Below are 14633 nucleotides of genomic sequence, written 5' to 3'. Positions count from 1 at the left end.
ATCCCCATTGCAAGGTGTTCGGTTTTGGAGTAGAACCAGGTCAATGCCCGTCCCTTCAAACGATAGCCGATCAGGATCCTGGTAGCGCCTTCGTCAAGACGATAGGTGTCCCTGAGAAGTCCGAGCTGACTCCTCCACCTCCAAAACGTATTCTCACTTCCGTCGAATTCCGGCAACAACTCCTTGACGCCCCTAAAACTTTCACCACCAGACGATCCCGTTGACGCCACCGAAGAGCCGCGAAGCAGCTCTCTCTCCCTTTGAAAAAATGACCTCTCTCTCTCCCACAAATCTCTCTCTCTTCGCAAGAGATTTAACTCGGCGCGTTCTAAATTTCCGAGGAAAGCGGACGAGGCGCCCTCGTGCCCTCGCACCACCGCATCCCGTCTCGCCGCCGTCCTCTCCAACGCGGTCTCCTCCGCAGCAAACTCCTCCAGAAGGTCGTCCTCCGCCAGGGTCTCCCCCATCTCACTCTCCATTTCTGGACGCGAGGCACCCGCTGAACGCTGCCCCTCTGGCCGCTTGTTCAATTCGGCCCACACGCCCGGATTCGCCGATCTTCTCGAGCCTCTGGATCAACTCCGCTTTCGCTCCCTCCGACGGCAGCCCTCTTTGGGAAGGGACTGACCTTGGGAGGGTCGAAAGCCGAGCTCATCAGCTCGGCTTTCGACCCTCCCAAGGTCAGTCCCTTCTCACGAAGAGCCTCCTTCATCTCAGCGATGGTGAAATCACTCGGCTGCATCGACTCCGCCACCGTCCCTCAGATCTGCTCGATCGGTTCCTCGGGCACTCCGCGATGTCCCCGACACTCGCGCAACCCAAAGATCACTATGCGTTGATCGTCTCAACCCGCGCGTCCCACACTCGACGCGTATCGCGAACTCCCGAATCGCCTCTCTCAGGCCGAATTCGCGAAACTGGGTGCAACGCCTCGATCCCACTTCTGATAAACTGTAGGCGTATCTTTTGTACTGAACTGTAGCCGTATCTTTTATACTATATCGAATATCGAATCGATCAATTAATTATTGATTATTAAAATGTAGGAATGCAGGAGAAGGCCGGATGAATTTAGTTGAATCAGGAAAAGAAGTCAGGTTCGGAAGATATATATATATGTTTATTGCGAGTCGAAAACGTCTTCGATGTCCAAGTCCCGTTTCTATTCTATCTTCCTTCCTGTCGCCTCGATATTAAAGATCTTCTGCCGGTTCGTGAGAGAAGGCGTGCTTGGGTCTCGATAAAACGGTCCGAAGATGATGTTCTCAACAAATGATGTCTCGATTCCCAAAAAGTCGGCATATTTATACCCGGTGTTAAAACCTTCCCTACCCGAAACATCGGACCAATCAGAATTACCTTCGTTCATCGCGCAGAACTGTGTTTTCGGTTTTCTCGACAAACAAAGGATCGCTCAGAACGCTTTCAATAATAAATATTACAAATAAATAAGTACCCGGCACGAGGTCGACAAACAAAACACGTAAATCAGCTAATCTCATCGTCGGTTAACGTCTTTATAAAAAATGCCTACAATTTATTATATTTATTATATTTATTATATTTATTATATTTATTATATTGTGATGATGTATTAATGAGAAGTATATATATTTTTTGTTATATATTTTATATATATATATTTTATATATTTTATATATATGGTATACAATATAGTGTTATACAATGATTGAATAAAATACATTAAAATAACATTGTTTTTATGTATCCAAGAGTTGTGCGAACTGTCGAATCCCAGCCATTTCACGTAAACCTCGTCACCCCTCCTGCGCAGTATTTTCTCCACGAGGTACACATCCGGACAATTTGCGCGATGCAGCTCGTGCTCGTAAAACGCTCCAGCGATAGATGTCTTGCAATAATCCTCGAGTAGTTATGTTACGGGATTAGTACGCTGCACTTTAACAATCTTAAACACCTCGGTTGTCCAATTTGGCGTGTAACCCTTCTCGAAAAGTTGTTTGTACTTGCTGACGCGTACCTGATCACCTACTTTGAACGTTGCCGGGCCCGCGATTTTTACACGATTGTACACGGTAACCAAGAGTCTTTCGGCGATCGCGGGGGTAACGTCGGCGGGTCGCATACCAATCGTTCGATGCTTGCGTCCGTTGTAATCTGATACGAGGCGTGGCAGTATGTCGAACCATTTGTAAGTGCCATTCAGCGTAAACATCTTCCACATGTCGTTCTTTAGCGTGCGATTGAATCGCTCGACGACCGACGCCTTCAATACCGAATATGTCGAATAGTGATTAATGTCATGTTTTCGCATAAGTCGTTGCACATCGGCGTTGTAAAATTCCTTCCCGTTATCGGTTTGTATGTTTTTCGGACATCTCTTGCTGTCTCGAATTATCTCAGCGATTGCGTCAGCTGTCTCGCTTCCTCCTTTACTCTTGAGTGGTACAGCCCACGCAGCTCAACACATCGATGACGGTGAGTATGTAGTGGTAACCTCTGTTGAAACGGGAGTACGGACGCATCTCGACAATGTCGGCTTGCCACAGATCATCGTATCCTCGTTTTTACCTCACCCATCACGCCCCTAACCCCCTCATTTCTCTACCCTTGATCTTCCCTTAATCTCCCCCATTCCCCCATATTCTCCCCCCGACCACACACTTCCCCCCCCCCTCATTTCCCGCCAGTCTTCTTAACCCTCTGAGCCCCCTCGAAATCCGACAACTAACCCTACCCCAAACCCCCTCCTCTATCCCCAGTTCCTCATGTTCATCCACGCTCTCCCCTTTATTCAACCTCCCCCACTTTTTTCCTTCCTTATCTGTACACCACCATCCCCAACATTCCCACTGTTGCCTCCCGCCCTCCACCTTCTCCTTCACCTACCCTCCTCTAACACCCCCCCTCCCCTTTTCTATACCATCATGTGATCCTACTTTATATCCAACCCTCTCTTACGCATTAACACCCCCTTTCTCTCTCCTCTACTTCCCCCCCCCTACAACCTTTTCCTATTAAACCACTATTTCTGTCTGTTCTCCATGGGAAAATTTTTTCTCGCTGACGCGTGCAACTCGTTTACCAACTGCCTTCTCTCCAAACTATGTTGCTCGTTGTTATTTTTACTATTCATTCTCGTTCTTTCACGTTCGTTCACGTTGTTTCGGGGTTCTTTCGGGGTTCGTTCACATTGTTTCGGGGTTGTTTCACGTTGTTTCGGGGTTCGTTCACGTTATTTCGGGGTTGTTTCACGTTGTTTCGGGGTTTGTTCACGTTGTTTCGGGGTTCTTTCGGGGTTCTTTCGGGGTTCGTTCACGTTGTTTCGAGGTTGTTTCGGGGTTCGTTCACGTTGTCTTAAAGTTCTTTCGGGTTAGGTAGTCGTTATAGCGTTGTTCACTCTTGTCCTTGACCCATTCGAAAATCGTCTTTGACTCGTTTGCAGCCTTTTTCACAGTCGTTTCTGATCCGTTTGCAGCCGCTTTTGAATCGATCGTAACCGTCCCTGACCTGTTCGCAACCCTTACTGAGTTGGTGATAGCCTTGTATGTAACCTTTAAGGACGCAACCCTGTTTGACATGATCGTAACCTTGATCGTAGCGGTCACGTTCACCACCGTTTCCAGGTCGTTCACTGCTGCTTCCGGGTCGTTCACAGCTGCTGCTTCCGGGTCGGTCACTGATACCACTCATTGTTGTTTGGTAGCACGTCGATCGTAACCACTCGAGAATCCCTTCTTCTAGACGTTTGTTTGATGGACGTTTCCGAGCCAACCGCTCATTAGATGTCTGAGGTAGTGTTTGGCGCACGCAAAAGTTCTTTTATCGCAGTCTCCAACGCTCATCCTTCTCTAACGCAGCCAGCTTCTCATCTAACTCTTTCTGTTGGACCATCAATGTTTTAAAGCACTCTTCCAGGTACAATTTGTTGACGGCATCGGTATCCGCCTTAGGTTGCGCTACACGGCGAATCTTGCGCGATCTCGCGTCATAATCTGTAGCGACGCGACATAGAGCGTTTTTACGCACACATCTTCTCATCAATGTGTGCCAATGATCGCCGGCTCGAATAATCCAAATTTATTGATAGACATTTTTGCAATGCTTTGTAGAGTGTCACGCGATGGACTGAATAGATTGTCAGAACCCTTGTTTAATTTATAATAATGCCCGCTTCCCGCAGTTTCTCGATGATCGACAGGATCTCGTTGTCGTGCGCGTTGTTGCCAGCTTGGCGCGAAGCGTCGAGCAATCGTAGGCGATCCACTAGCTCGTTGGGGTCGTCCCAGTGCACGTAATCAATCTTATTGTCGGTTAGCGTCATAGCGCGAGGCATTCCAGTGCCAGATTTTGGGCTCTCCACCCGCGTCAACGGTGCGATTATATATTTGTACTTGTCCCCCTTGCTACCCTTCACACGACCTTGTACATCAAAATTGCGTTTATGCACGTTTGTCGTCAATAATATGTGTTTGTATTTTTGCAAATCGTCCTCCTGGTAATCGGGTCTTTTCTTGAAGATCAACTCGTACAATCCGGGCGTTCCAATGTACCGCGTGTCGCCTCGCGAATCGCTTGCTGCCGAGCCGCATTTCATTCTCGCCGAAGTAGACTCCGTATACATTATCAATTTCTTTCTTCTCATCAGCACCGAGGAGAGCGTCCATGTATTCTCGTCCTAATGGTCCCAAATTCTTTCGCATCATTTGTCGACCTTTCGGCGATCTTAACCAGTGTCGAAGGGGTATTTCGGACAGGTTACGCGTGGTTTCCAAAACATTTTCGTCTACGAGTGCTTTGGGTATCACAGGTTGTGCGCTTATCGGTGTAAAGGTTATCGGCAGTGAAGCGTCCAATGGCTTCGAAATATCATATTTTCTCTTTTTCAATTCCTCCTCCTCCTCTTTATATCGCTTGATAGTTTTATGTTTTCTCTTTTTCGGTGTCTCCCCCTCATACTGTGTCTCGATCTTCACACCGTCGTCGTCGTCGTCGTCGGTGTTAGGCTTGTTTTTCACCGAAATCGTCGCGTTGTCGACAATCTTTTGTAGCGGCTCGATAATAGGTTTAAAGTGAGTCTTGACGGCGATATCATCATCGATCTGTCCGGTCTTCAAAGCGCGATGTTTCTTGCGGATCGATTCGGCCGTCTTCGCAATCTCCTTGGCAACCTTTTCACGCTCGCAAATATTATCAGCCATCCTAAACTCTAGAGAGTGCTGTCGACGACTAATGGCTCCGCGGTATCGCGAACTCGTTAAATCCTTTTCTGTATCGCCCGTTCGTAAGCGAGCTGTCCTTGTCTATCACTAGAAATCCATACTTTTGCTGCCAACATGTACGACATAACTCCCCGAAATCCTCATACGACATGTCGGTATTCACGTGATTGTTGTACACGTGCTTCAAATTGGTGGCGTCCTGTTTAAACAGGATTAGCAGGTTCGCGTTGTCGCGTATATATAAGATGTTTCGGTATTCTCGCGTATGTCTGACAGAGATAGAAGCAGTTGATGTTCGAGTGGCGCCCCATTGAGAAGTACTCTCTTATCGTATCTTGCTTGTCGCATGCCACGTCATCAAAGACAAAAATTGAATTTGGACATGCCTCGCTCGGTGGAATGACGTCACTGTTATTTGAGAATGTAAAGTAGCCGATTGACATCCGCTGCAATCTCTAGACGATACTGAGCAAAGCGCGAGTCCGCGCAGCTATAAATAGGCGGACGTTGGAGGTCAAATCGGGAGTGAGAAAATGCAATTTGTGCGACAACCTCTGACGATACGAGTGATGAATTACGACGACAGAGTACGCTGCAGCGTGAACAAAGGTGTGCGCAAACACGGTACGATGCTACCGACAACTATACGCGCGATCGTTTGCGGCCCTTCGAATTGTGGTAAAACCAACGTGTTGATAAGCCTGCTGGAAAGTTCGCACGGTGTGCGTTTCGGTTTCGAGAACGTGTACGTGTACTCGAAATCGCTGCAACAGCCGAAATATTGCTATTTGAAAGATTCGTCAATCGGCGTCAATAAATCTTTCAAATAGCGATATTTCGGCTGTTGCAGCGATTTCGAGTACACGTACACGTTCTCGAAACGCACACCGTGCGGACTTTCCAGCAGGCTTATCAACACGTTGGTTTTATCACAATTGGAGGGGCCGCAAACGATCGCGCGTATAGTTGTCGGTAGCATCGTACCGTGTTTGCGCACACCTTCGTTCACGCTGCAGCGTACTCTGTCGTCGTAATTCATCACTCGTATCGTCAGAGGTTGTCGCACGAATTGCATTTTCTCACTCCCGATTTGACCTCCAACGTCCGTCTATTTATAGCTGCGCGGACTCGCGCTTTGCTCAGTATCGTCTAGAGATTGCAGCGGATGTCAACGAAAATAGGCACAGGTGTATTAAATCGTGCGATAACGATAAACGCACTTCCGGTCGAGCTTCATATCCCCGGCTATCAATTTTGCGGCCCGGGAACTCATTTAGAACAGCGATTGGCTAGAGGTGATCAAGGTGTCAACCCATTGGACGCGGCGTGTCGTGAACACGATATAGCGTACTCTCGGAGCAGCGAACTCACCGAGAGACACGCGGCGGATGAGGTACTCGCCGAGAAAGCGAAAACTCGCATCGTCGCGAAAGACTCGAGTCTCGGTGAGAGAGCCGCGGCCGCAGTTGTCTGGACAGCGATGAAGGCCAAGACGAAGCTCGGCATGGGCTTGAAGAAGAGGACGAAAAAGAGGAGGAGGAGGGTACTTTCAGCAGCAAAACGAGGCGGATTTTTGCCGATTTTACCAATGCTGGGCGCGCTTGGATCCCTGGTCGGCGGAGCGGCTGGCGTAGCAAAAACGGTAAACGACAATAAAGCCGCGCCAACGTCAGTTGCAAGAGATACTACGCCACAATCGCGCCATGGAAGGCCGCGGACTGTATCTCGCCCCTTACAAATATGGACGAGGAGCGAGGAAAAAAAAAACGTCAAAAAAACGTTAAAAATGCCGTAAGGTGTAACTACAAATGTGCAATTGCTACAACTTGCAAAACGTATGCACATTCCATATTTCAAAGACGTATTTATGCGCAATAATTTACCGATAAATGGCGCGCGAGAAAATGAGAGCGGTATCGTCAATCTGGACAGCACAGACGGTCCTGGCACTCATTGGGTGGCGTATGCAAAAAGGGGAAATCGCGCAATCTATTTCGACAGTTTTGGCAATCTTCGACCACCCGAGGAATTGGTGCAATATTTAAACGTGCCGAAATTGGAATACAATTACACCTCTTATCAAACGTATGATCAGAGTATCTGTGGACAATTGTGCTTGCAGTTTCTCCGAGAGATGAGATTGAATTCTAGTTCAACTTGCAGCGAATTTAAAGACTGACATTGCGCTATTTAACTCAGTTTTGTCAACATGTCGCTAACACTAACATTGACTGGGAAGAGTAGCGTCCTCGCGGCGACCTACTTTCCACCCATAGATTTGAGCGACGCGGACTACGAGCTCGGTCTGACGGATTTTGAAACTTATCACACTATATCGAATGTGAATTCCTCGAATAATAAATTTTACTACGGCAAAGACGATGCGAAAATTACAATTTCCGAGGGATCGTACGAGCTGCAAGCGATACATGAATTTTTGAAACGCGCACTTTCCCGAAAACATAATGCTGTTAGTGATAAAGGTGTCGACGATGAAGATTACCCAATCGTGCTCCGCGCTAATTACAATACGATGAGAAGCGAGATCAAGTGTGCCTACAGAGTAAACTTTAGCATGCCCAACAACATTGGATCGCTGCTGGGATTCTCGAATCGTATACTGCAACCGCGAAAATGCACCAATCGAACGTGGCGATTAATATTATCAACGTGAACATTATCCGCATAGAGTGTAACGTGACCGCGGGTGCATACAGCAACGATAAACTCGTTCACACGATACACGAATTTTCACCGAGGGTACCACCAGGATATAAGATATCGGAAACGCCGGCGCAGATCATTTACCTGCCGGTCTTCGTACGGAGCATTACTGATTTAGTGTTACGCGTTGTCGACCAGAAGGGACGATTGCTCGATCTTCGAGGCGAAGAAATAACAGTTAGATTGCACGTACGACGGCGGGCGACAGCAACACCTCGTGCGACGGGATGCTCATGTTGAAAAAAGACACGAAGAACACAATCAGGCTAGCAGCAACATCATTCGCTAATATCAAATCAACCGCGAAGAAGAGACTCACCTCGTCAAACGTTGCGTTTTTACAATCTTTGGGATTTGCGGTGCGCGCCATCTGAACAATGACTGAGATTCTCAACATCGAGGAAGAGCCAGTCTTTGACGATCGCATTGTCAAGATTGAGACTCACACATACAACCCGTTTGCCAACACAACATTTGGATACAGCGACGAGATAAGAATACCCATACAACAACAGGATTTATAACAATAAAATATTAAATTTCGTTCGCCAGGAATGAAATACTAAGGTAGTAGATATTAAACTGACTACACTGGCTGTCTATTCGATTTGTTAAACTATATTTATTGACGTTTCGACCATACGGGTTGTGGTCCTTTTCAAAATTACAATAGAAGCATTCTAGAAATTAATGTACATGCAATCAGAATCAACATTTAAATTGAAAACGTGAAATGTAACAAATGAGACTTACAATGAGTTACTGCATATCGTTATTGACATTTAAAAGTACGCTCCGGTGAGACTTAACTTAAGATCGGATGGTAAATTAACTGCGTTTCACTTGTGTCATCTTGCTACCACTGAGCACACTGTACTAACGAATAAACAGAAAATTATGTCAAAGTTAAAAGTTAACAATATTTACATTCTCGCTAAATTGTGATGTACCATATGGCAAATTACTAAAATAAAATATAAAAAATGAAAAATAAAATATAAAAAGTATAAGATAATAAAAAGACAAATAAATAAATAAATAAATATATTCGGTTCGCTTATGTCATCTTGCCTTAACATACCAATAATAAACTACTAATAATAGCTCCCAACAATGTATGTTAAAAATTTTTTACTTCAATTTCTAAACAAATTGTCATATATCGTACTAAAGCTTTCAGTGTCTTTCTGTAAATTGATAGTGGAATTCAATTTCTTGATAAAGTACATTTCGGCTATTTCTCTTTTTCTTCTATTGTTTTCTTTATGCAGAATTAAAGGATTCGACCAATCAAATTCATGTCCTTGATTAATTCTGTGCTCACTAACAACAGAAAAATTGCTCGCTGAATTTTTAATATTACGTCGGTGTTCGTTAATCCTAGTCTAGTACTGAGATGTCTTTTTGTCTGCCCTACATAATTAGAATCACAATTGTTACAATTAATACAATAGACTACGCCGGTTTGCTTATTAATATCTAAATTATCTTTCCCCGATTTTATTAAACAGTTCAGTTTTTTGGGGATGGTAAAAATTACGTTAAGGTTCTTTTTGTTTAGAAATCTGTATATGTCATTAGTGAACCGATTACAATATGGAATGACGATGAAATTTTCCCTCGAAACATCCGTCGAATCTACATTTATAATTTTTTTATCCTTATTGTTTATAGGTTGTGACAGCTTGTGGGTTCTATCATTGACATATTTATTAATGAGATTTTCCGGGAAGCAATTATTTTTCAAAATATTCTTTACAATTTTTAAATTAGAGTCATGAAACCGTTTGTTAGATAAAATTATTGCATGGTCAACTAAATTGGTAATGGTGTTAATTTTATATTTCGTCGGATGATTCGAGAAAAAATTGATGTATCTTCCTGAGAATGTTGGTTTTCTGTACCAGTTAGTTATGAGCTTATTATCATCCCTATGAACAATTGTATTCAAAAAGCTGAGAGAATTATTAGTTTCAATCTCATAAGTAAAAGTTAGTCTTGGGTGATAGCTATTAAACACCTCGCTCACCTCTAACAGTTTATCGTTAGGAAGGATCATGAATATGTCATCTACATATCTATAGAAACAAGATGTTTCGAAACCAAGCAAGGACAAACAATCCGTTTCAAGATCCTCCATTACGATATTTGCGAGTATGGGGGAGAAAGGTGAGCCCATTGGACTCCCATAAATCTGTTCATAAGCTATCCCATTAAACATGAAACTAGTTGAACACAATATTGCATCAATCGCATGCCTGAACTGTTGAAAACTAAAATTAGTATGTCCCGATATCTCATTCCATCTCTTTTCTATACCTTTTATGACTAGTTCCTTCGGAATATTAGTGTAGAGTGAAGAGACATCCAACGACACCATTATATCGGTTGACTCTATGGTTTTATTATTTATTGATTTGACGAACTCCCAACTATCTTTGACGAACGATCGAGGTTTTTGAATTGAATTTAGTAAGATAGAGTGTAAATAATTTGCCATCATATACGTTGGACTCCCAATAGAAGAGATGATAATTCTTAAGGGGGTTCCCGCTTTGTGGATCTTCGGCAATCCATATGCTCTTGGAGTGTTCCCGTTCGTGCATTTTAAATTATTAAGAGTACGTTCGTCAATTAAGTTGTTCTTTTGCCAAGATTTTAATAAGTCGTTAATTCTTTGAGATACATTGTTTATCGGGTCTTTTTTCATGATTTTATATGTCGATGTGTCACTCAACAATTCAGTCATCAGGATTTATATACGTTGCCGTATGAGAGTTTCCTCTACATTGAGGGTGAACTGCGGATAACTCATCCAGTTGAGGGATCCAATGTGATGCTGGGAAATAATTGCGTCGCATTCATGTTTGACGAAATTCGCTACGAGCTCGATGGCGTGGAGATTGATCGCAACAGGAATGTGGGAATAACAAGTCTGCTGAAAAACTATGTGACAATGTCATCCGATAGAAGCGTGATTATGCGAAATGCAGGCTGGGATAGCCCGACTACTGTGAATGGATACTTTAATTTTTGCGTACCGCTGCACATGTTGCTGGGATTTTGCGAGGATTACAAACGCGTAGTTATTAATGCGCGTCATGAGTTGATCCTAATACGAGCGCGCAACAACAATAATTGTCTGTATGGAAATTCTGCACTGGAGCCTACGATCAACATATTCAAGATACAATGGCGAATGCCACACGTGTTGTTGAGCGAGATTAAGAAGCTGTCGATGCTGCGCGCTCTGGAAAGCGGACGTTACCTCAGCATGGGTTTCCGCTCGTGGGATCTATACGAATTTCCGCTATTGCAGCGTACGACCAAGCATTCGTGGGCCATTAAGACCGCGACTCAACTGGAGAAGCCGCGATATGTAATTTTTGTCCTGCAGACAGGGCGGAAAAACGTCATGTCCGAGGATACGAGTCGATTTGACAACTGTAAATTAACCAACGTGAAACTCTATCTGAACTCGGAATGTTATCCGTACGACGATATGAATCTGGATTTCGATAGAAACAGATGGTCGATTCTGTATGACACGTATGCGCGTTTCTGCAAAAATTATTACGGATACGAGTATCTTGAGCCGAGCCTCACCGTCTCGTTATTTCTTTTTTAGGAATTAAAGGCCAAAAGACCTTAGGGATAAGCAGAAGGATTTTAGGTGGAAACATTAACGGCCGCCGAAAATTCGGGTTGAAGGGGGGCCCCCAGAAAGGTTTAACTTAAATTAAAAGGGGGGTGGGGGAGGTAAGGGAAAATTTGGCAATCACAAAGGGGGTCAAAGGACGAAAAAACCCCCAACCCCCCAACCCCCCCCCATTAAAGCCCGGGTTTATGAGTTCAACGGGGATTGAACTTTAGAAAAAAATTGATGTGTCCCCCCATTTCGTTTCACGCAGGCTTTTTTCTTTTCCTTTCTTTGCGCTCATCGGGAGTTTCCGGAAAAAGCACTGCGCTTTCCAAAAATTGGGGCCCGCTTCTTTTAAATAAAATTTTCCTGTGTAAAAGTGCCCAAACCCAAAAGGGAAACCGGTACTTTTCAATGGAACGGCCAAAAAACCCTTAAGTCGGGGGCCCCAAAACAACCCATATGCGACGATAGAAAAACAATCACCGACCCCGGTGTTTTTACTTCCCGTTAACACGAAAAATAGGTCCCATCAACCAAAGAAAAGAACAAAGACCGACCGTAACGAAAAAACAAAGATGAACCCAAAAACCCGAAAAAAAAAAAAAATTTTTAAAGAAAAACCCACTTTTACGTCTGAGGAAAGCCTCCACCCCATTTGGGGTTTTGAGAATGGTCTTTTCTTTAGAGGAGGGTTAAAGGGGAAAACGTTGAAAAAAGGCAAACGTATAGAATGTAGTAACGTGGATTAGGTAGATGCAAAACACCAAGACCCGGTTAAACAATATCTTTATTCCCTTATCTTAACAAGATTTACTCATCTGACCGACTCGCGTTGCCCTTTCTACATTCTCTGAGGCAAAAGCCAATCACCCTGCGATATCGCAGAAACGCATGCGCCTATGTTCCATGTAATTGCCCTGCACGCTGACAACTACCGTCATCTTAAAGTATGGTTATTCCTTACACTAGTATTCAACACATATAATAAGATATCAAGAGTGATTAATTAATAAAACAAAAATTTTTCTAATGCAAAAATTTTGATGAATTATAATAGTCAATATGTGAAAGTTTTAAAGCTATTTTTTATCTCTTTCTTAAGTTTTTTTAAATTTTCTTTAACATTATTTCTGAATTTTTTCCACAGGTACCAATTTATAGCAAACAATTCAGGTACACATTTCTATCATTCACATATATCGGTGCATATGATAGATGGACAGTATGGATCCCTCATTGTACGTGATCCGCCACAATTGAATCCTTCTAATAATTTGTATAATATGGATCGTCTGGAACACGTAATTGTTATTAGCGACTTGTTTCATGAATTATCGTTAGAACGTTTTCCTGGTCGATATAGAAGAAATCGTGGACAAATTCCGGAAAATTTCTTAATCAATGGCAGAGGAAATTGGACGGTAAGAAAAAGCTCATCTCTTTGAAAACGTTATAAAATAATAATTTGAAAATTCAAGACTTATGTAATTTAAAAGTTTATTCACAACTTCGAATTTGTATAATTATCAAATTACAAAAAGAGGGCAAAGAGCCGTAGCAAGAAAGTCGTGCTATAAAAATAATTGACTAATATGTCAAGTGAAATAAAAAATAAAACGTTTCGGTTTATTTTAAACCATCTTCAGTTAAAATAGAGTTACAAATTATAATCATTTAAATATTGAGGCGCAGTGAAATAACAAATACAAAACGCACGCATTATACGATAAGTGTCGCATTGGAATTGGCCAAGATATTAAGTCTTAGGAACAAAAAACTGTAATACAAAATAATAATTACTTGTAAACAATTCTACTCGACATCATATGAAGATATGACTTTTTTTAAAGAATAATTATTATCATATTAAAAACAGAGAAAATTCTACTAGATTACAATAAGCCTACATTATACAGTGTTATAAAATTTAAAAACATATATAAATATAAATGTAAAACGGTATTATAAAATTAAAATTAATACTGATTGAAAAACGGTGTTATAAATTAAAAAACATGTTAAAAAAATTCATAATAGACTATAGTTTACGATAGAGATTGGTGGTGACCACATCAGTTTTTTAGATATCGCCATTTCTGTTAACAGGGGTTTGTTGGTTTTTGACTGGTTTTATAAACTCTTTTCTGGGAGGTTCCTTAATTTTCACTCTCACCATCCCATCTCTCATAAACAAGGTGTGATTTTTGGCTTAATAGATAGAGTTCTTAGAATTTCGGACCCATGTTTTTACGAAAAAAATCTGGTTTTGATTATTAGTTTCCTTCTTGAGAATGATTATCGCTACCTTTAATTTTTACTACAATCAACGAAAGGATAAAAAAGTTAATCCATAAATGTAATAATACTGACCGTTCCACTAGCAAAATTAATAATAACTTTTTTACAATACCCTATGTCAGAAATATATCAGAGAAGTTTCGTGGGCTTACTAAAAAAATTTAATTTTAATATTTCTTTCTCTTATTTTAACTCTTTAAATAAATTTATCAAATCAGGTAACGATAAACTAAACAACTCGTCTCGTAGTAATGTAGTATATAAGATAAAGTGTTCGGATTGCGAAGCGTGTTGGACAGACAAAAAGGAGACTGATAACCAGAATCAAAGAACATCGTTCTGATATTAACAACATTTCATCCCCTTCGGTCATTTCCACCCATAAAATAGAATACTATGATATATCGTGATTTCGATTGGAACAATGTGGAAATATTGGATGAAGAACCGAAACTTTGGGAAAAAATCATATCGGAAATGGTACATATTAAAAGACAATTTAGGGGTTTGAATAAACAAAATGACACTGAGTCGCTATCTGAAGATTATTTGCCAATCCTGTACTCGCTTCCTCCCCACTAACTTGTCTCAGTTCCCCCACCCTCTTACGTTTTATTCTTTTTAGGCCCTCTTTTAACTAAAAGTTTGACATCCTAACATTTCTCAGTGGGTCTCTGATATTACTATCATACATAACATGCTCTCTTCCGGTCTCTACCTATATTATATAAGTTTCTCATGCAGCTGTCAATGTGCGTATTCGT

The 14633-nt window shown here is 42.2% G+C and overlaps 1 protein-coding gene and 1 long non-coding RNA gene across 2 annotated transcripts in view; one reads left to right on the top strand and one right to left on the bottom strand.

The window, feature by feature from the left end:
- LOC114935077 (multicopper oxidase 3-like) overlaps positions 1 to 12992 on the top strand; it is a gene marked incomplete at its 3' end in the record, with an annotated part of 105792 nt that extends 92800 nt beyond the window's left edge. Inside the window, exon 4 of the mRNA XM_085483354.1 lies at positions 12719 to 12992. Within this exon, the coding sequence (XP_085339480.1) occupies positions 12719 to 12992 (274 nt within the window). The remainder of the gene's footprint in view (positions 1 to 12718) is intronic.
- LOC146723005 (uncharacterized) lies at positions 8531 to 8783 on the bottom strand. Its single transcript, XR_014924811.1, has 2 exons — positions 8682 to 8783; positions 8531 to 8608 (listed from the first exon to the last, which is right to left on the bottom strand). It is a non-coding gene; the product is annotated as an uncharacterized LOC146723005 (long non-coding RNA).
- Positions 12993 to 14633: the final 1641 nt, after the last annotated feature.

This window comes from Nylanderia fulva, unplaced genomic scaffold, assembly GCF_048542155.1.
Source record: "Nylanderia fulva isolate GAGA-0341 unplaced genomic scaffold, ASM4854215v1 Scaffold246, whole genome shotgun sequence".
In the NCBI taxonomy this organism is placed as follows: domain Eukaryota; kingdom Metazoa; phylum Arthropoda; class Insecta; order Hymenoptera; family Formicidae; genus Nylanderia; species Nylanderia fulva.
Note: the sequence above shows the minus strand (reverse complement) of the source record. Positions and strands in the feature narration are given on the sequence as shown.